The sequence below is a fragment of the Anopheles gambiae genome, chromosome 3, assembly GCF_943734735.2.
Source record: "Anopheles gambiae chromosome 3, idAnoGambNW_F1_1, whole genome shotgun sequence".
Classification (NCBI taxonomy): domain Eukaryota; kingdom Metazoa; phylum Arthropoda; class Insecta; order Diptera; family Culicidae; genus Anopheles; species Anopheles gambiae.
The window spans coordinates 59542984-59563461 of NC_064602.1; the positions used below are offsets into that span (position 1 = coordinate 59542984).

The 20478-nt window shown below is 38.1% G+C and overlaps 1 protein-coding gene across 35 annotated transcripts in view; it reads right to left on the reverse strand.

Annotated features, from left to right (window-relative positions):
* The window catches only part of LOC1272593 (rab11 family-interacting protein 4B), a 48851-nt gene extending 28709 nt beyond the window's left edge, over nucleotides 1-20142 (reverse strand). For 2 of the 35 annotated variants that reach the window (XM_061661785.1, XM_061661774.1), the window contains exons 1-6: nucleotides 19945-20085; nucleotides 18680-19355; nucleotides 5933-6055; nucleotides 4829-4964; nucleotides 4637-4726; nucleotides 1876-1920 (exon numbers count right to left, since the gene is read on the reverse strand). In XM_061661785.1, the coding sequence (XP_061517769.1) occupies nucleotides 1876-1920; nucleotides 4637-4726; nucleotides 4829-4964; nucleotides 5933-6041 (380 nt within the window). In that variant the 5' untranslated portion in view covers nucleotides 6042-6055; nucleotides 18680-19355; nucleotides 19945-20085. Of the gene's footprint in view, nucleotides 1-1875; nucleotides 1921-4636; nucleotides 4727-4828; nucleotides 4965-5932; nucleotides 6056-18679; nucleotides 19359-19572; nucleotides 19818-19905 lie in introns of those variants that run through there. The other 33 variants (XM_061661787.1, XM_061661780.1, XM_061661783.1 and 30 more) reach the window with 26 other exon arrangements.
* Between the last annotated feature and the right edge of the window lie 336 nt (nucleotides 20143-20478).

A 20478-nucleotide genomic window follows, 5' to 3' on the forward strand; every position in this document is an offset into this window, starting at 1 on the left:
ATTTTTAGGACAGTTGCCGCTTGGCTTCGTCACCTGAGACCACTAATTTCCAACTGATTGCACGAAGGTCGAAACATTTACTAGCCGGCTCAAGGTTTCACTTTTGTCCATATTCCAATCGGTTCACCAGTTGTACAATTTTCTAGACCGTGTTGCAGCTAAATCCAGATCACAAGAGATCACCGTTCACCATCAATGCTGTTTTTTGCATGCCGGATGATATCATCGATCGCACAGGGAAAGCGTTTCGCGACGAAAGCAGAGAGGTTTTTGAGACTTATAGTGTTAAAGCCACCGTCACAAGTCCACCTGGGAGGGAGGGAGTATACGCAAATAGCGGTACAGCGGTCTTGCTGTTGGTGAGTTTGGATTTCGCTCGCTACTTCACTTCAGCTACACCTTGTCAGTGGCTCAGCTGTAGTACCACAACTGACAACTTTTGTTCGATTGTGCCGTGTGGCAGGCCGCAGAATGAACGATACCACAGCGCTTTGACAGCGGATGGGGCTCGCTAACGGCTCCAACTAACACATAGTGTGTTATGTTATTTTTGCTTGTCTGTGACAACATCGACGTGCAACGCGCTTTATTGGATATCGCCGTAAAGCCTCCGCGGTGCGTCTGTATGTGTGATACTTGCGAGCATAATGTGCGTGTGTGGCAGGCAAATGGATTTATGGTTTGTTTTTTCGCTTATTTTTTATTCGCTTGTTGCTCCCACTTTCACGTGTAGCGGGTGTTTGTCACCACGGGCAGGCGGCTAGCTGCAACAAGTATGTGAGCCTAGATGTACTCAAAAATCAAAATGTATTGTCTTTGCACCTGGATATTGCTTTGTCTTAAGCATGTATATTCATAATTGATATGAATCATAGCGATTGACTGTCACCTAACAAAATTACTAATGGAATAACGCAATCAACTAGGGACGCTTGAACATTTACCATACAAATTAAGCATACTATTCCCAGGAGAATCGTAAGAAATTAAACATGTCACAGGTCAGTTGTAAAAAACAGGCCGAATACAACGAAACAGCATGCGATGAGAAAAGCGAAACAGATGGATTGAAACGTGTCGCTCGCGTGCTGAATACCTTCATCCAATTACTGCGCAAAACTTGACTCACACATAGAACCAGTTGCACTTAAGCAATGCCGTTATAGCTAATAATTCAACACAAGCAAAGACATGTGCCAGTAGCCGAGCAAATACTACCTAAGGATTGTCAATATTGTTTTTCGAAACTTTAAATAGATGTGCTTTATTCATTTTTTATTGAGAATGTACGGCCTAAAAAGGCTATATGTTCTATTCAAATTTTGATAAGTAGGAAACATATTCAATTTCCAGCTACGTTCAAAAATTCATTCAGTTCGTGGCATGTTACATTTGCCGTAAAATATGTATCCCCAAAAAACTATGTAATATAATCTAATATCGACTACAAATATAGTAATCGAAATTTGCAATACAGTAAATCTACACGCAATAGTTTCGATCTCACAGTTTAGCAATCATGTATGACACTTTCCTTAATATGTGACTTTTTTTTAATTATCTGGCAATGACATTCTTCGGAACTACTTTCACTCATTGCACGCACATGACATTGCAGTCTATCAATCCTAAATTCAAAGAAAATTTTACACTACAGCTAAAGAGAAACCTGGCGGTTATCAACCATTATTTAATGCTTTACTAATGGTCTTTTTTACAGACATCTATAAATTGAATGTTTTTCTAAGGTTTGTACCGTATGTGGAAATGTAGCCACCACTGCGCTAGCTAATTATATGATAGCTATTAGCACCTTATAAACGATTAAACAAATTTCAAATACTTCAATTACGATGCATGTCAACGCATACTTACTGTCTCATTGATCCCCAGCGTCTATTCGGGAGGTTGTCATTATGGCTGAAAGATATGATAAAGAAAAATAGAAAATAGATGTTATTCAAATCTTTCTCTACATGTTTAATGGAATGCTCTGATCTATATTAAATTAAATTATTATATACGTTAGCAATATCGCTTCCCTCAGAATATCAGATTCTAGTGTTGAGTAAAATATGTTTTTTTAACAATATGCAAATAACCTTTTTATGACATCGTTTAACATGTTGTTGAGTATTGACATCAGTAGTGACTCCATGAATTTTCGTTTATCCATTTATGTATTTTAGCAACATCCCTAAACACAGTCCCTCATTGATTTATTTCAAATTAATATGGTATTTGAAAGAACAAATTTATATGTTGTTTCTTGTCTTTGTAATAATATTCCATCTCATTGGATACTATGAAGAAGGATTAATAATTTGTTGTGTTTATGCGTCAGTCGAAATTATTAGTTCGGTAGATCTTTATACTTTATTTATTCTGTAATGTATGTATTAATCACTGAACATCTAAAAAACACCTTTTCCACGCATTTTCTTGAATATAGCTTGTTCAATCATTTGAAAAATTGAATAAAGTTAATTGCAATTGAGAATAATCATATTGGAAGACGTTAACTGACTACAATAACTGTGAACTTCTTATGGATGAGTAGTCTATATTTGTAAGTCTTATAAAATGTTGCACATTTTGTAAAAGTTACTCTTGGCATGCATTCTACTATTTACCACCGTGTAATAACATCAATTATACGCGCTGCATGATAGAATAGCTTATCTAGTGGCAATATGACAATATGTCTTTAGTAAGCATTTAATATAATTCAAAAGATTAGCTTGTAGTTAATGAATACATTGTCGTATGCTAATCATGAATATTTGTACCGATAATAACTAAATAATTAATTTGTGTGAATACTCGACCTGCTGTCGATTTCCTTATCTGAGCAATGCGAATTTTGTTAACATTAATGTAGGATACATAACGACATGTAGAAAATATAGAGATATGTATACACGCAACCACAATAGTGACGAGGACAATCTACCAATTGGTTTCAGGTGGCCCATTACATTAAATTCATAAAGCTCTTGTTGTACGTAAACATTTTAAAATACATGTTGAAATTATTAACCTTTGGCTACTTATTATACATTCGTACAACAGATACAGATAGTAAGATTGTAAAACTAAACACAACAACATTCACACAATCTAAATGAAAACTAATTTAACAATATAATAACGACTATGAAAACACAACATCATATTACACCAGTGTGTCAGTTATGTTTCATAGCGCTAGAGCTTTCAAATGGCACACAGATATTGAACGTTTAATGATTTATTTGGACCACTTCGTATTTACAAGCTCTTATAGCCAAACACTACCCCACACGAAACACATTTAAATTAACATAAAATTCAAAACTGTATTTTATCTATACCTATGTTTTTCATGGACGTACATTGTATTTATAGACCATACATTTATGCGTTCACACACCCTTCACTTGTCAACATAATTACCACTCATCATTATTCATTGTTTTACTGTCCAATTTTATGAAAACCTTCTTCTGTTATTATTTGCAAATTTGCCTTTACTTTTATTATTCATTCCAAAATCGCTACGATTAGCATAACCTACAATTGGTGAAAAATTCGCTACGATTGTAAAATTGCCTGCATTTTTTGCCTAATATTATGTAATTATATCTGGAGGCGCGACTAATTCAGGTTATTGTGTCAGAATGTCGACCTGCAATGAAGCAGTAAAAAGATTTACATCTTAAAAATATATGTAGTATGTACTTGTTTTAGTTTCTTCTTATTTTTCGGTATCGTAATCGGTCTAGTTCTACCTCAAATACGCTTTAATTGACTTTGCTATAAGTGACTTCACAGTTTTAACCATAGCAGGATAATATATCTGTCTGTATGAGAGTTCGATCCATACGAGAACAGACATTTGTATTAGATCGTACGACTGACTTGATGACTGTATAATCTAGTTATCCTACCTTACTACATTGTTTATTTTTATATACTCTACTAATTTCTCAACAATATTTAAACATTATCAATTAAATTGTAGTTTGTAGGACAATTTTTTTTACTACAGTATTATATCGTTGTTTTGTAATACTAACTCAACAGCGCTTTGGTGGAAATTTCCATTCACGACTATGTATTCATATGCAGCTATTATTATTCAGCATTTGGTTGATTTGTTTTTAACTATCAATTGTTGCTTGTGCTTCTTCTTCTTCTTCTTCTTTTTGGCACAACAACCGCTGCCGGTCAAGGCCTACCTGTACCACTACTTGTGGGCTTGGCTTTCTGTGACTTATTGATCCCTCCATAGCAGGATAGTCAGTCCTACGTATGGGAGCACGGTCTATTCGGGGCTTGAACCTATGACGGACATGTTCTTTATTCGTTCGAGTTGACCACTGTACCACCATGTTCATAATAATTCGTAGCTTTTGTGCGATTGCGTTGACGATACGGCTACATTAACGAAGCTCGAAGCTTAACTACATTAAGATATTTTTTTTAGCTTTTCAGGGATTTATCCTTTAATTTGCGTAACTATATTCAACAATTACAAAAATCTAATAAGCAGAATTATTTTTACATGAATCATTGTTAAGCATACATTTTTGTTTTTAATAACAGTCAGACACTATGTAAATCAAACTCTTTTCAGATTTACAATCAAACAAACCTTTTAGGCGCGCCACGTAAACTTGTTCGGCTCCAGGAGTGTCTGGTGATTCCTGAGTTGCTGGCGGCACTCGGATTGCCATTACTTTCGCTATTATACCAACAAAGACATAGAACGAAAAAATACGACATGCATTTGTTAAACATCACAATGCTACATTTTAAACATGCGGGCATATAAATGTATACTTACCCAACCGTGGTAGAGTTCAAATGTGGAGCCAGTTCCAGGTCAACACCACCAGTTTCTGAGATTGATATGTCGTTGTCACCGTAGCATTCAAACGATTCTCCGTCAGATAGTGAGGAACATTGAGATTTTGGCGCATCTAAAACAGAAGAAATTATGATTATTATTTAGATCCTGATAATTCGTGATATTGATTTCCTAAGTTGATAATTTATGATGATGGGCTTCCATTGACTGCCACAACGATTATGAGTCCAATTAGCGGTTAATTGGGACTGCGTTGTAACTATAAGAAATTAAATAATCAATAGCACCATTACATCACGCTCTTTTCGATTAATTCAGCATGATATGGTGTTATCGGAATTTCTGTGTAACCTATGGATTCACACATGAGAAAAAAAAACATTTCATTGCACGTAACCACCTACGAACAATGGACCTTTCCCTTTTTGACATCACCACACATAAGCGTATTTTAGTTCAATACACGACACATACCCTTAAACATGCTAATATCTCATATAGTAAAACAATATTTTACGCATTACACCTTGACAAAGAAATTTGTGCCCAAGGTAGAGCAATCAAAGTGCTTATTTTTGGAAAACCATCAGTACCATAGACCCATAGAGCCTCAGGAAAAGTTCAACACCACAAGAAAGTGATATCTAACTACTGCCACAAACTCTCTCTTTCATTGTTTCGATATATCTTAGCCTGATCCGAAACTGAAAATGAATATGAAGAAAATTCGCGAAACAGTGGGGAAATGAAAATAAACAGAGCAGATGCAAACGCCCTGACTTCATTTGCTCCATGTACGCATCCATTTCATTACCAATGTTCAAACCACACACAGCCTCAATCTTGCTACCGATGCAAACAACCCCCACTTATTTATGGAAAGTGAAAATAACAACAAATCAACATCCACAACACACACAACATGAATTCGGACAAATTCGATTTCAATTTTGAAGATTTTGACCAATTCAGTCAAATAACAAAATAGCGCATGGACAAATCAATAAAAAAATGCGAATTTTAAAAAGGTTTTTGGTTGTTAACCACTTATTATTCTCCCGATTGAAATGGTTTTCTTACCTGTACTTGGAGGACTCGAAGGAACTGGACTGGTGCCTACTGAATCGGTTGTAATTAGAAACGATGGGTGTTGTGTTTTGGAACTTTTTGAAGGAGACGGAGCCATCATCACGATATAGTAATCTGAAACAATAAGCGAAATACATTTTTATTTAACTACACTTAAAAACATTTGATACATTTATAACGTATAATCAAGTTAGGATCATTTAGGAATAAGGCATGAATAAAATGTGTGTAAAGCTAAAAAAAATTGGGGTAGCTCGGTGGTCTATTCCAGGGGTTTACAATTTTGTTTTAATGAAGACGAAAATCAAGATACAATAATAGAAACCTGTACACATTTAATATATTCAGTAAATTATTTTGCATTCAAACGACGTTTAAACGTTCACTCATTTACTATTTGCATTACAACACAACATTATTTGCGAAGCAATGCGGCCCGCGAACTAATAAGTTTGAAGACCCCTGGTCTATTCGATAAATCATCAATTCTCTTCGAATCTGTGACTATCCGGCTGCGAGCAACTAGCAAGTCTCGTAAGCGTCCCGGAGTTGTTGGGGAAGACTTAAAAAGTAAAAGTAGGTTCAGTAGGTGCAACAATTTCGGTAGGTGCTTGAAAACATAAGCGACTCCGATCCATTGGACCACGAATCGGAATCGAATCCGACTGGCCGACATGGGGTAGGGTCGTGAAATTGGTTGGATGACCCATCACAAGTGTGCAGGTCAACAACCACCATTACCAACGCATCTGGTTCGTTATTTTACAACCAGAAATTATCTTTATTTGTTTTTATATAAATATTTTTTTTTACCACTTGCGCGGCGGAGGTAATTCTTAGAAATTGTTACGTTCTTTCAAAATAAGAAAGATGAAATTTAATTTTTAAATGTGCCCTTTTTTGGATTAGGCACATAATCTTCAAAAACAATAAAAGTTTAAGTGTATCATAAAATTTCAGAAATAACTGTTGATTATTAACAAAAAACTGTACAATTTTTTTTCAGTGCTCCCCGTTACAATAAGATATATTACCAACAGTTCAATCTAAAACCGACGCGTATAATATTGTATAAAATACTTTAACAACAAAAGAAGAAAATTTCTAATAAAATTATGTTTCATCTTTTATTTTGTGTTCTCATTTATCATTATTATTTATGTTTTTTTTAAGGCAGCTGTCAGCCTAGCTCTTTAATCAATCGACTATTCGTTACTTTTTACTTCAGCCATGGCAAGATAGTTACGTATCTTAGATCTATTTAATATCCATTAAACCATCTAGAAACCATGAAGTTGACTACATTTCTTCGACAGCTTTATTAAATAGCTGCGACCAGTTGCTTTCCTTAACTTTCACAAACAAAACAAAGCCTGTTATTTAACGGTATGACTGATGAAGCGATATCGAAAAAATGCCTTTATCACTGTTAACACCCCTTTTTTTAAAACGCCCCTATTTGAAATGAATATATTATTCAAGATATCTTTTTGTAACCAATACAGCGTATGTCAAATATGAACATTCCATAAAAAATAAATAACTTGCACTAATTATATTTCACACAATCATTACAATAACAACAAGTCTAGTGAAACCTGTATAACAGAAATCAAACCTCTAGGGATCAGAGAACTAACCTCCCTTATCAAAGTTTCTCACTTTCATAATAAAAATATTTGATTTAGTTTGCTTGTTGAATTATATACAAAGAATAGAAGAATTCAAGAATATAATAAAAATATATTTCGTTTTAAGTAATACAGTCTTTTTAATGTTAAAATAATGTTACTAATGTTTAATGTTACTAAATAAAAAAAATACACAAACAATTTTCCTTTTTTTATAAATTAAATAGCATTTGTCACTTCATTTTTCTTGGAAAATTATCTATTTTAATGTAAATTTTCTTTTTGCTAGTTTTTTAGCGAAAACATTATTTTATCGATACAAGTTCAGGAATGCAACAATACGTATAGGTAACATTTTTTTAAGCTAGTTGAAAATTCAATAATTGGCATATTGTTGCATATAAATTAAACATATGCTATACGATTATTTAAATATATTTGATCTACACGAAATAAGAAAGTAAAAATACAAATATAGATGTGTTATTTTTTAATTTATATCCCAATACTAACGCCACTACCCATGAAAAGTACTTTTAAATATTATTAATATAATAACATATAATTGTAATTGCAAGAATCTAGAAGCTTCGTTGATCATTCATTCAACGAACTTTTCAGTAATGTCTGTGTAGATTCAATAAACAACCGATCAAAACATTTCTTGAAATAATAGCAAAATCTATTAATATTCTCGATAAGTAAAACTTTACTCATAAGCTTATTGTTTACCTTTAATTTTGAGCATTACTGTGTTTTCGAATTTCAATCATTAATGTATTCAATGATAAGCATAATTTGACGCTTGTTGGTCGCTTGTAATTTTATCAAATAAACAAATGCATTGAGAATTTAAGCAATACGATTTCAATCCTTTTGCAGCAGCTGCGTTTGTCGTGTAACATCATAAAGAAGCACTAACAACACATATGGTGGTGAGCGATTAAAGCAAACGGTAAACATTTGCACATGAACTGATTCTCTACTGCAAGCAACAACAATCTACAACGAAACACCTCTCTGGTCGTATGTGAACGAACAGACTTAAGGCAATAGCATGACTAATTATTACTGGAAAGCGCACATCCACAAAGAGCACACGTGTAGCCCTTTAAGAAGCTTCTACTGTACGAAGCGTATACAGCTCTTGAGTGCCCCGTTATCTTAGATATAGCGTCTATCTCTATGAGCGATGCCTGTGCCTATTTTTACTCATCTAAAAGGTCTGATTCGTAGAACAGCTACTCTGAGACTATGTTCCACTAGTGAAACAACACAGGGGGTGGGGTTTATGTTTTCAAGGCGAGCATCAGCCAAAAAATATTCCATTGCCCACCTATCTTGAGTAGGGGTGTACCTTTGCAGAGAATGCAATAGAACAGAACGGAAGAACAATTACCCACAGCGTTGGTAAATGCAGTTGTGTGTTGTAGTAGCATAGCCTCTCATAGCCCGAGAGTCCATCGTGAGGGCGTACATCCCTTACAACATTTGTAATGTTCGAAAGCTCATTAGCTTCTGCACTGTAGCGTTGAATACAACGTTATTCGATCTACGTCACTTCAGTATAAGCTTCTCGTATAAAAATCTCCAATGCCGAAAAAAAGCTCTGGCCTCTTCCACTCGCATACTGTACGGTTACTGAAAACCTTCTCTTCTAGTCGCAAGACGAATCGCATAGAAATGTTCATTATGATTGACATTGAAACTCCCTCATGGGTTGAAACTAGGCTCGAATGTATGGCCCCAACCCATCACATCGACCAATAATGTGGCTGTATTTCGCTTCATTATTTCTTTATACTTTCAACTCTTACTGCCGAAATTCATACAGAGTGAACGTGCTACAATTACCAAGGACACTTATTGATCGAAGAATCAATGCCTTGATCAAATTTGCATCCCTACCACACTGTTGCTTGATCGAATTAATTTATGAAATACACATAATAACGCTTACAAACCAACCACCTCCTCTTTAATGCGAAAGTCACGAGCAAACTCGCTATTTTTCTTCGAAGAATGAATGAAACGCACAAAGCGTTTCGAAAACATTTCTTCAACCACCATTTTAATACTCACTGCAAAGAGGTCAATACTCCTTGACCTACTACAATTATACTTATGTTTTCGTAGCAGACAAACGAGCAAAACAAATGCCTCAGGTCGGCAAACCATTCCCGGCATAGAAATTTCAGCCATTGTCTGACCCGCACGAAGAACAAATGAGAATTTTGTTTACGATGGTGTGTCACGGAAAGGTAATTGCCAGCAAAACCGCCCAACAGACTGGGAAACTTTTCTAAGCACATTACTATCGATTTTTGCTGCGCTACCTTCGGAGGTGAAGTAATGATTGGACTCCATTTGTTTGCCCCCTTCTGCTATTGATTATTATCTTTTTTACACTTTACCTGTCAAACAATTTCAGATTACGTTTCCCGGTGAGTAAAACACTTTTTGTTTACATTTTTCCGATGGTATATCTATCAAACAAATGACTGAATCGCTGCTCAGTGCTGGTTTCCATTCTTGCTTGGACGTAGTTCGAGATAACTTGCCATCTACAAGGTGTCAAGAATAAAATATATTTTCATAGCTATTTTTCAAAAATCACATGCTTTAAAGTTATATAAAGTTATAATTGAACAGTATTACAAATAACGACGAAAATGTTTAACAATGTTTAACAAATGTTGTATGGTTCATACCGGTGTACATTTGTTAAAATTTTAGAAAATATTATGAACAAAATAAACGACCGAAAACTAACCATATTGGTGTTAATCATTATCGAGTACATCTAAAAACTTAATTTTTAAATAGATGTGAGAACTATTTTTAAAATAATGATTGGCGCAACTCAACATCCAAACAATTTTCCACTGTTTGTGATTAGTTTCACTGCTTAGGCAACCACATCGCACAAACACTAACATACCAACACTGAAAGTAATCAAAATACTGTCCTACCACCACAAGACAAACCATTCAAGCTATGTTTCACGATACCATCCCCGATGGCAAAGGTGGAAGAATGGATGCTCAACACTCGTAAAAGAAATTGAACCTCCCATAAAATCTGGCATGCCGGATGCATTTCTATCCTGCGCTCGTGGTAGTGGTACGTAAGAGCCAGTTTTTGCCATCCTAAGCGGTAAAGTCCGAGTCGATTGAACCGTGAAATTTGTTACAGATCATTGCTTCACTTTCTCTATTTTTTCTCGATCAACAGACCATCGGTGGGGGAAGGTGCTATTGTCCCATTCAAGCCAATTGTTGAGTCGTATGCCAATCCGAGCGTACAGTTTCAACCCGATCAGATCGCTCTAATTTAATACCACACCTAGGCATACAAGTCCCGCCGACAGGGACATGGGATTGACCTGCTCCGACATCATTTCCGGATTAGACCGCCATAAAAATAACTACGGCGAAGCGTGATGGTTACCGAAGGCATGTTGGCATTGTGTATATATGTGTGTGTGTGTTTTACGTAAATCAGCCATGAGGAAGATTTTGTTTTGATTTTTCAATTTTCAAACTGTACTTTCCAGGTAAGATATGGTAAAACATAAAGCTTATCTCAAGAGCAACTAGAGTTAAACGAATGTTTTCGTTTCGAAACGTCGCTAGTAAAAATAACACTACTATTGTAGAATGACCCACAGACATAACAGCTCGAAGTTCCGTGACGTTCCGTGTATGAGCAATCACAAAAAAAAACTTGTCAGTTTGTCACTTCCCTTATGGACAGTCGTCACTACATTGACCTTTACTTAGGAAAGACAGTCGTGTGAAACATCCAACGGCACACATTTTCAACTCCAATGAGAGCAAGGATGAATGTCTGTTGCCTTTTTTTCGTTCTCTCAAACGCTAACCCAGCAACAGAAGCTTGAATTGCTAACGCTGCTCGACTCGATCGGTACACGAGTGCACTGTTGCAAAAACTTAAACGCTATTTTTAATTTCTCAGTTTACTTCACAACCTGGATGATTTCTCTCATTTTGGGGCTTCGCACCGGCTCTAAACATTGTACAGAATTGATATTTTTAATCTGCGTGAAACACTGTATTTATCGTTTTTATTTAGATTTGTTTACGCTGAAATTGCTCGTATATTGCAGATCGAGGATGATGGCAATCTAAACATAAAATCGGTCACAAAAGATAAAATAACCAAAAAGAAGTTTGTGACCATCACTACATTATTGGAAACAATTTCAAAGGAATCTTACCACTACAAACATCAATCATCATCACTATCGAGTTGATTTAATATTAAGACTTGCTCCAGCATATGGTGATCCTTCTCATTTTATAGAATTTAACACGGTATCATTGCCTAATGTTCTATTACTACAGTTCCTCCCGCTAGCAGCCCCTTTGCAGTCTCATCCCTTGCGCGTACCATCAGGCACGATTATCATCTGTTCTCTACCGTGTGCTATATGGCGGTGCAAAGTGTCACGATCATGTAGCGCATCGCTGCATAGAAAGACCTATCCATCTGTTTCCTATTCCCATTTTTCGGTCTCTTATGCGATCCTTCGCCCAACTATCCGCCACATCTCAACATACACCAAAAACAACATGTGCTACACTTGGAGAACGTACCACCCGCTGCACGTGTAATAGAGGATGCGGAACATGTGCAGAAGAGAAGATGGGTGCATATGCATCTTAATGCTTCTTCTTAAATGGGCCACACTCTATTCAGTGAGGCGCGGAAACCGTCCCGCACCTAACCGAAATTTAAGTCGCACATCTGCCTCAATCCCTAACACAACGGAAGTAAACACATCCTCGTGGAAACTTAAAACTATGCAAAGAAATAAGACCCTTTGGCCTAAAGATACAACCATATTCTACCACAACTGCGAACCAAGTTTCGAATGCAGACCTAACGAGTATACTAACATTTTAAACCTCACACCTGAATAGATTCCGTGGGAAATTCGCTTTACGTGCTGTGCTCAAAACTGCAGTCTTCACATGCCCTGAAGAGTGATGCAGACCATTTTAAAGCTGCCCAAACTGCCAAAGCTTACCGAGTAACTTCGTTGTTGATCACACGTTTCGTGGTAGCCAAGTTTTTCCGGCTTCGCCACCAACCGTAGTCAGGAGCCCGACACTGAGGTCTAACATAGGCCAGCTACGTTCCGCGCTTTCGCTAACTATTCGGTTGCATAATTATGATTGCAAGCCGTTACGCGATATCTGTACCAATACATCTAGCCCACGAGGAAAACCTAGTCGTACGATCACAAACTAGTGATGCGCCTCGGGTGATGCATCCACTGGCATGGCCAATTTGCGATTCACTTTCAATGGATTGGATTTCATACTCAGTAATATCAATGCTAGGAACTGTATTATCAATTCAAGTACCTAATACTTTTGCGGCATATTAGCACTGGATAGGTATCACATTATAAAAAAGGTAGCATAAATGAGAATGAAAATTATTGATTTAATCAAAACGCAGCTAATTATGTCAGAAACAGTTTATCGCATATGCTGCCCTCATTTAAAAGTGCATTTTGGAAGGACAACCATTCAACATCATTAACACCTTAACACTGTAGGTGCTTTGTTTGTTGGAATGTTTTCTCTTTGGTTCATCAACCTACATATCGGTTACTATTATTAGCCATTCTCCAAAGATTTCCGAACCCGACATCATCCCACACCGAACATTTATGTTTGACGAACAATCGTGCTGAGCAATGCATTGAAACTTTGTAAAAATGTTTACATTGCTCCACGACGTTGTGTTTTTTTTTTTTTTTTTTTTTTTTTTCTAAGGATAAACATAGTATCTATATATTTGGGCTTGCCTCAAGATCGTAGCTTGTTCATAACAGATACATGCACATTTAGCATATTTCAGTTATAGGTCACTAATATATGCCAAATACACATTGAATATTGAAGATTTTCCTAACAAAATGTGACTATATAATCATGGACTAGGATAAAAGATGCGCAGATCATAAAAAAGCATGTGAACAATTTCAAATAAATCACAAATCGTTTAAACTGAACAATACGTACATCTTTACAAAACCGACTATATTTTGCACATCATCATCGTAGACGAAAACACAAGGAACTCAAGTGTTCCACCTATATCGCAAACTTTAATGTATTATCACCAGCGCAATCAGAGCATAGCCACAGGTGATCGTATCGCTTTATTTGCAAACAAAACCGGCACGAAAGTACCTGAAAGTCAAGTGCAGTCTCTATTGATGTCCATGAAAAATTCATCACAAATCATTTCTCTTTTGCTGGCGGAAACTATACTCGACGCAAGCTCCCTGCATCACATGCACGTTGCAGTTTCCTTCCTATACATTATTTGTTAGGTGGAAAGTGCAGCATCGTGATCGCCATTAAACTAAGCAATTTATGCTACATTCAATATGCTTGAGTATGCATACACAGCCTGATCATCGGATGTCGTGGACTGGAAATTGGCGAAAGTGAAACTTGTGCTCGCGGAAGAGTGTGTCATAAATTAGCTACAACACTTTCAAATTTACACTTCAAAATACACTTAGCATGACGTAGTAATAACATAGTTTACATATTTAATCTAATCAACTCTACAAGAGTATTAACATTTCTTATAAATTCGTATGTCCCACGAAATACAGTCGAAAGATCCGCAATTCGTCATTATACGGCCAAAATCAACTGACCAAGTTCCAGTGCACACTAACCGGCGCTCTGGTCGCTAAATATTTGAAATGTTTCTATTAACTCAATAAACGGCGCCTTACTTTTCGGGCAACCAGGTCACATGACACGATTCAGTGGAGTTCGGTTCGTAGAAATTCACACTACCGAAACAGGGAAAATTGTAATGCCCAAACCGGTGACTATCTTCATCTTGAAGCTTTCGGACCGGCGAATGTAGGACGATTAAAACCACAACAATCTTTTTCCGAATGACCCATATACGGTGATACACTTAAGCTCCACCATTAGCTTCAAAGTGATTTTTATCCGACAGATCAGTTTTCCTATTCGTGACATTGACGTGGGAACCGTTTTTTAGTACAAAATATCAGCTTAGTACTTTTTACTTTGTAATATCATTTTAAGTGATGCTATTTGACCTAAAACCTCATCATGACATAAAATCCATCTATCAAGTAGGTTATTACATTGTGTTCCTCGGTGAGATGAATGCTCCGCCGCTAATAAACTACTATAATAACGTACCTAGTTTAATGCTTCTTGTTTGACAGTTTCATCAACTTTACAAAACCACACACTTATTCTCCAACAATTATCACGTTGAGCATCTTTAACTGAGTATCATATTTTTCAACCAATATCTTACACGGCACTTGAAACCACTTGGCATGTCCTGCATGTTCCTCCGTGCATCCGTTCAGAATAAAACCCGCTCCTATAGCATGTGCCGGATGTTTGTCATTACTGCTGTTTCCCAAATTGTTCCACCATGCCTGAAATGCACCTTAAAAGGAAGTGACCCAGTCGTAGGCTTTCATTTTCAAGCCCGCACAGTAGTTGTTCTGCACCACGCAATAACAATTCTTCGACCCTTCATCTTCTTACTATCTTCCGGCGTTTCTCCTTCCCACCCCTACTAATACAACCCCTTTGAGAAAATGACGCAAAAACGACACGACTAACCCCGGCCTATACTCCGTTCGGTATCGCACATCATGCAGCTGGACCAATGGATTGTGTGTTTCCCGTTACCGCATGGAGCACATGTCTTTAGGAGTTTCCATCTTGCGTTCTACACCATACAAGCTTTACAACAATTATGAACTGAGGAATGAAGGACCGTCCTTTCCATCAGCAGCACGCATCGAGGCGTCTAGTACGTGATTTTTTAATAAACATACTCGACAACATCCACAAAGTACGTAACGGCCACCGAGAGAGACGGACCATTTCATTACAATGCATATGTCATGTTCGTGCCGTGTAGATGATTTGAAATAACTGTAAGGGCAACCGTGGCAACATGAAGCTTTTATGAGATTTCTTTTATTTTTCAGCGTGACACGCAATGCTTCAATTGCACTGAAAAAGTTTATATAAAGCACACACTTATGAATACATCTTCTGCAACTGATTAGTAGCTGTACCGTATTATATAAAACAGATTACGTCTTGGATAAGAAATATAATTTTTCAAACATTCTTTCGCACAGAACAAGCTTTATTCAAGACACGATGATATGATTTCGGAGCCATAACGCTCATACACGCTGTACCGGTATGTAATAAACTATCACGATTTTCCGGTAGCCATCGCGCCACACAAACACATGTTAATCAACGGCCCACACGCCAAAACCATGCTACCACTACAACTCCAGACGTACGGCGAAAACAAATGCTTCGTAGCAAAAGGTTCGCCACGGCCACACGACCCATTCCCCAAAGGTACGCATCAAACGAAACAACGCGTGTGTACCAGGCAGCAGGCCCCACCACCTTTACTTTGGTGAATGGAACGAAACATACTCATGCATGCACGGCAATCGATACCTAACAACCGACCGCCATACGCCCGACTTCCTCTACGAATCAACGATTTTCTCACATATATTTTAAAACTGAACTCCCTTTCCCAACCCACTGTCTCCGCCGCGGCGCGTTTCGGTTCTTTCGTTCTCAGGCGAGTGATTCAACAAATTGCGAACCGGAATAACTGAGGTGATGACGATGGTACACGGTGGATATGTATTCGTGGCTACTAAGACCAAAACCCAGAACCCACATCGCAACAACATCGAAATTTTCGACGGGCAGTCCATCGAGGAGGCGCTGGTGATTTGAACTGCACATCTAGCTCTGGACCAAACAGTGTACGGATACAAATCATTAAATTCAATTTACGTTTTCGATAACCGGCATTACTGGTGAATATTTTTAATGGAAAACACGCACACGATTCTCATCCTTTCGTTTCCTACCCGAAGCACGATGTTTAAACCCACTTCCTTTGACGATTAGCAGAAGGTTCAATGATTCCACTGGTTTATCCAAACAAACAGATACCCCAAGTTTAAGAGGTAAAGGCCAAACGCAAACCTGGCTGCGAATCAAAATGGGTGTGAATTGTCTGTTTCTTCAACCGAATTTTGCAAAATTTACTGAACATTAGATCACAAGATATGAAAAGAAATTGGTTTACTAACAAACGATTTACAATTTTTACATCGCATTCCTTTCATGTTGCATGGCGTACGGGTTGAAGGTAGTATTGTAAAGATGTTTCACAAATATGTTTTAATAACACTAGAAAGTCAGCCTAAACCGCATTCATCTTTTTTTCCTGTTTTCCCATTCTTCGTTTCATTAGCATCATGCGAGAGGCTTTCATCTGGAAGAAGATGATCTTTTGTTTATGTTTTCTCAAGCTGTAACTCATCTGAGTAAACTGGCACGATTCATATTAATGAACGAAAATAGAAAAGTGTTTTAAGGGCTACGTGTGCTCTTAAAACTCTTTCAATGGATTTGAGGATCAATAGTGATGAGTTAGAGTTGAACATATGTTTCAGCGCTAAAAGCATGAGGTCGATCTGCAGCCGTTCCTTCGTCCATGAGAGTGCCTTGAATGATTGATAACACCTTTACCGTGATTTCATTCATCTCCAAAGGAGCAAAATCAGTCAGTGGTACTATCTATCGTTTTAAGCTGCTTCTTCTCTCCTTTTCTCATTACATTTTTGTAACATAAATCCACCGTTAATGTTACACAATTGACGCACCGTTCAATCGAAAACCCATCACCCCTTTTTGCATGCATTTTGTGGGAAGCAGCAGCTTCTGCAAAGAAATGTTAAATAGAAAGAGGAATGCGTGTGCTATTTGCATTTGCCACACCATCCTCCCCTGGCATTTACTGTTATAATCGGTAGTGTGCGATCGTACGATTTGAAGCCCAGCAGCCGACCAGGGGCAGCAGTAGTAAGATTGAAAGCCCGATCTTACCAGACGCATATCGCCCATCCCTCAGGTTACATGACGAAACGGTTAGATTCATTTTACACTCGCGTGCATGAGCAAAAAAAAGGCAGCAGCCTCTTTCGGATCGCTACTTTGCGCGCGCACATCGTTGGATGCGATTCCGAAACCGGTTCGTCGTGGCGGTCACAGCAATGCTACAATGGTGTCCACGATTGCTTTTGGGGTTTCCCCCGCTCAACGGGACGGGCCGTGAGTATTGAGAAGGGACCAACGAAGACGCCATCCAACGAAGCAAAGAGCCAAGACTCGGTGGCGTAGTACGGCGGAAGGTAAAGGAAAGAAGGTAAATGCAAGCTGCTGCTGCTGCTGTTGGTGGTGGTGGTGTTCGCCCGGCCATAAAAATGGAATGGAACGGGCTCCTCACAATGGGTCAATTTGGTTGCATGTTAACACGCACAGCATTTCATATTATTAAACCAATAAAACAAAAATATATCGCGTCAGTTCAGCATTTAACGTTGGTTCCGATGGACATATTCTTTAACCAATAATTTAGATAATTGCCTCGACAATTAAAGACATATTACAATAATGTATTTTCTGGAATTCTTTTCACAACCGTTGTCGGACTAGGCCTACCTATTCCACTAATGGGCATAGTTATCAGTGACTTATTGATTTGATTACCCATAGCAGGAGTCAGTCCTTCGTATGGAGGACGACACGGGTTTATACAAAGCATTAAAGCATCTCCTTTGTATAATGTAAAGGATTTGAGTTTAGTCCACATATTTATCTGAATTTCTGCGTATAAAGCTTTTTTTATTGAGTAACGATCGTTAGTTTATTGTCCTAAATATTCTTCTGCTAATTCTGTCTATCGACCTACACGACCATGTCGGCCTATACAGGAGGATAGAAAAAAGATATTTTTTGCAAATATTCCTTCTTGCGAGGCTATGAACGTAACCCACTGTGTGGACTGGAACCATCCAGTTAGGGAGAAAACGCGAACGAGCGAAAGAAAGAGCGTGCGGCCAGAGACCGCTCCGATTCACACAAGTGCGAACGAAGAGGATGCAATAGGGCCCCGAAGAAAAACTTGTTTTGCCACAGGCCGGCCAAAGAAGCCTACCTTGAATGAAGCAACTGAAGAGGTTCGTCAAAGGTACGTGCGCTGTAGACGAATTCCAGGGGAAGCAGGTTGAGCCGGAGGGTTCTCTTCAGGTGGGACGGAATTTCAAAGGTGAGCTTGGGTTCACCCTCTGCCGCGATGGGATGGGATGATCGCGGGGCTTTGTTGCTGGCCTGTTTTGGCTGCAGTCGACCCACGTTCACCTCTACTTGCTGTACGATGCTTTTGTACCGGAGCGTTGCAAATGCTATTTCTTGGTGATGACTTTTGCCTTTCGATGGCTTGGATGAGCTTTAAATCGCTGCAGCGAAGGGAGATGTAGATCCTCGAGAATTACCAAAATCGTGCCGTTCCCACTATGCTTGCGCTGCACAGGAACTGGCTTGCAATTGTATGTCGCTCACTTTCTATTTTCCGTTCCCGGAGCTGACGTAACTGCTTTTTGTTATTTTTGCGGCACGACAGACGCTTGGGATAACTCAACTTTCAAAATTATAAATAAACAAAACACTGCTCTGCCAACAGCAACACTGAAGCACTGCCCGGTTTGTCACACTAATATAAAAACGCACTCTTACACTTCACAAACTGCACAACACACTTCACAGGTGGACGCATGTACAAAAAATTTGCTTAAAAGAGACGGGACGTTACACGACATACAACATCTTTAGCTCTGCTGAAACGAAAGAAATAAACACATGCACACACATACACATTTCTCAGTAGATTGTATTGAGGGCGCTTCCGCTTCCTCAGCAACGGAAGCAATGATCATTTTGCGACCAGTGCAATAGAAACACTGGCATGTCAACACATCTCAGTAAGCATGACGGCATGCTCAAACTATGCACAATATTTGGTACAAATACGGAAATACGGATTCTTCTTACAACAATATCTTCGCACGTTCAATATATCATATATGTAGTCACATGAGCAAAACCCGAACTAATTAATTTTCCTCATCACCCGAAAGCTAGATGCAACCGAGCACTGCACTTCAACGCACTCTAACTTTTTTCCTTCATTTGTGTTTCCCTCCACAGGCATGCTTTTGTACGACACCTGTACATTGTCCCAGTGCAATTCAAGGTGCAGATAGAATACCGTTACTTAGGCAAAAGCGACTGTAAATAAATTCATTGTGCTACACTTTATCCCGAACACTGATGGTAGAATTAACTAAAGGTCGTTTTATTTAACTACGAGAAATAAAATATCACCACAATCGTTCGCATAGCAATCAACTGTTTAATGTTTACCGTGTTGAGGCGGGCGAGTAAAAAAATAAAATGAGAATTTTTCCTACACCTTGAGTCTCATTTCTCGATCCACAGAAAGAGGAAATATTGCGTCGCATGTATCGTGGTCTCTGTTTTTCTTTAGCAACGCGCGTCCCTTCTCCACCGTAGAAGACCAGCAATTACCACTACTCGGTATAGCGTTGTCTTTGTCTGTCTATATTCATCACCATGATTCGTTTATCCGGAAGGCTACTTTTGACCAGAAAAAATCGAATTCCAAGTGTGCTAACCAAGCAAACATTCCCATGCAGCAAATCTGTATTAGCGCAATTGACAGCACGGAGCAAACGTAACCCAAAGTACAAAATATTTCTTAGAACAAATTTTTAATATTTTCCCTAATAACCAAGATACCGAAAACGCCTCCAATTTATTGTACTAAAAATAACGTTGCAAGAGATGGTCAAGAAGGCCTATCAGTTAGGTGGTGGTGGGTTCTGGTGGTTCATTTGCTCAACATGTTTCACCCCAAAATGTGTTGAATTATGCAAA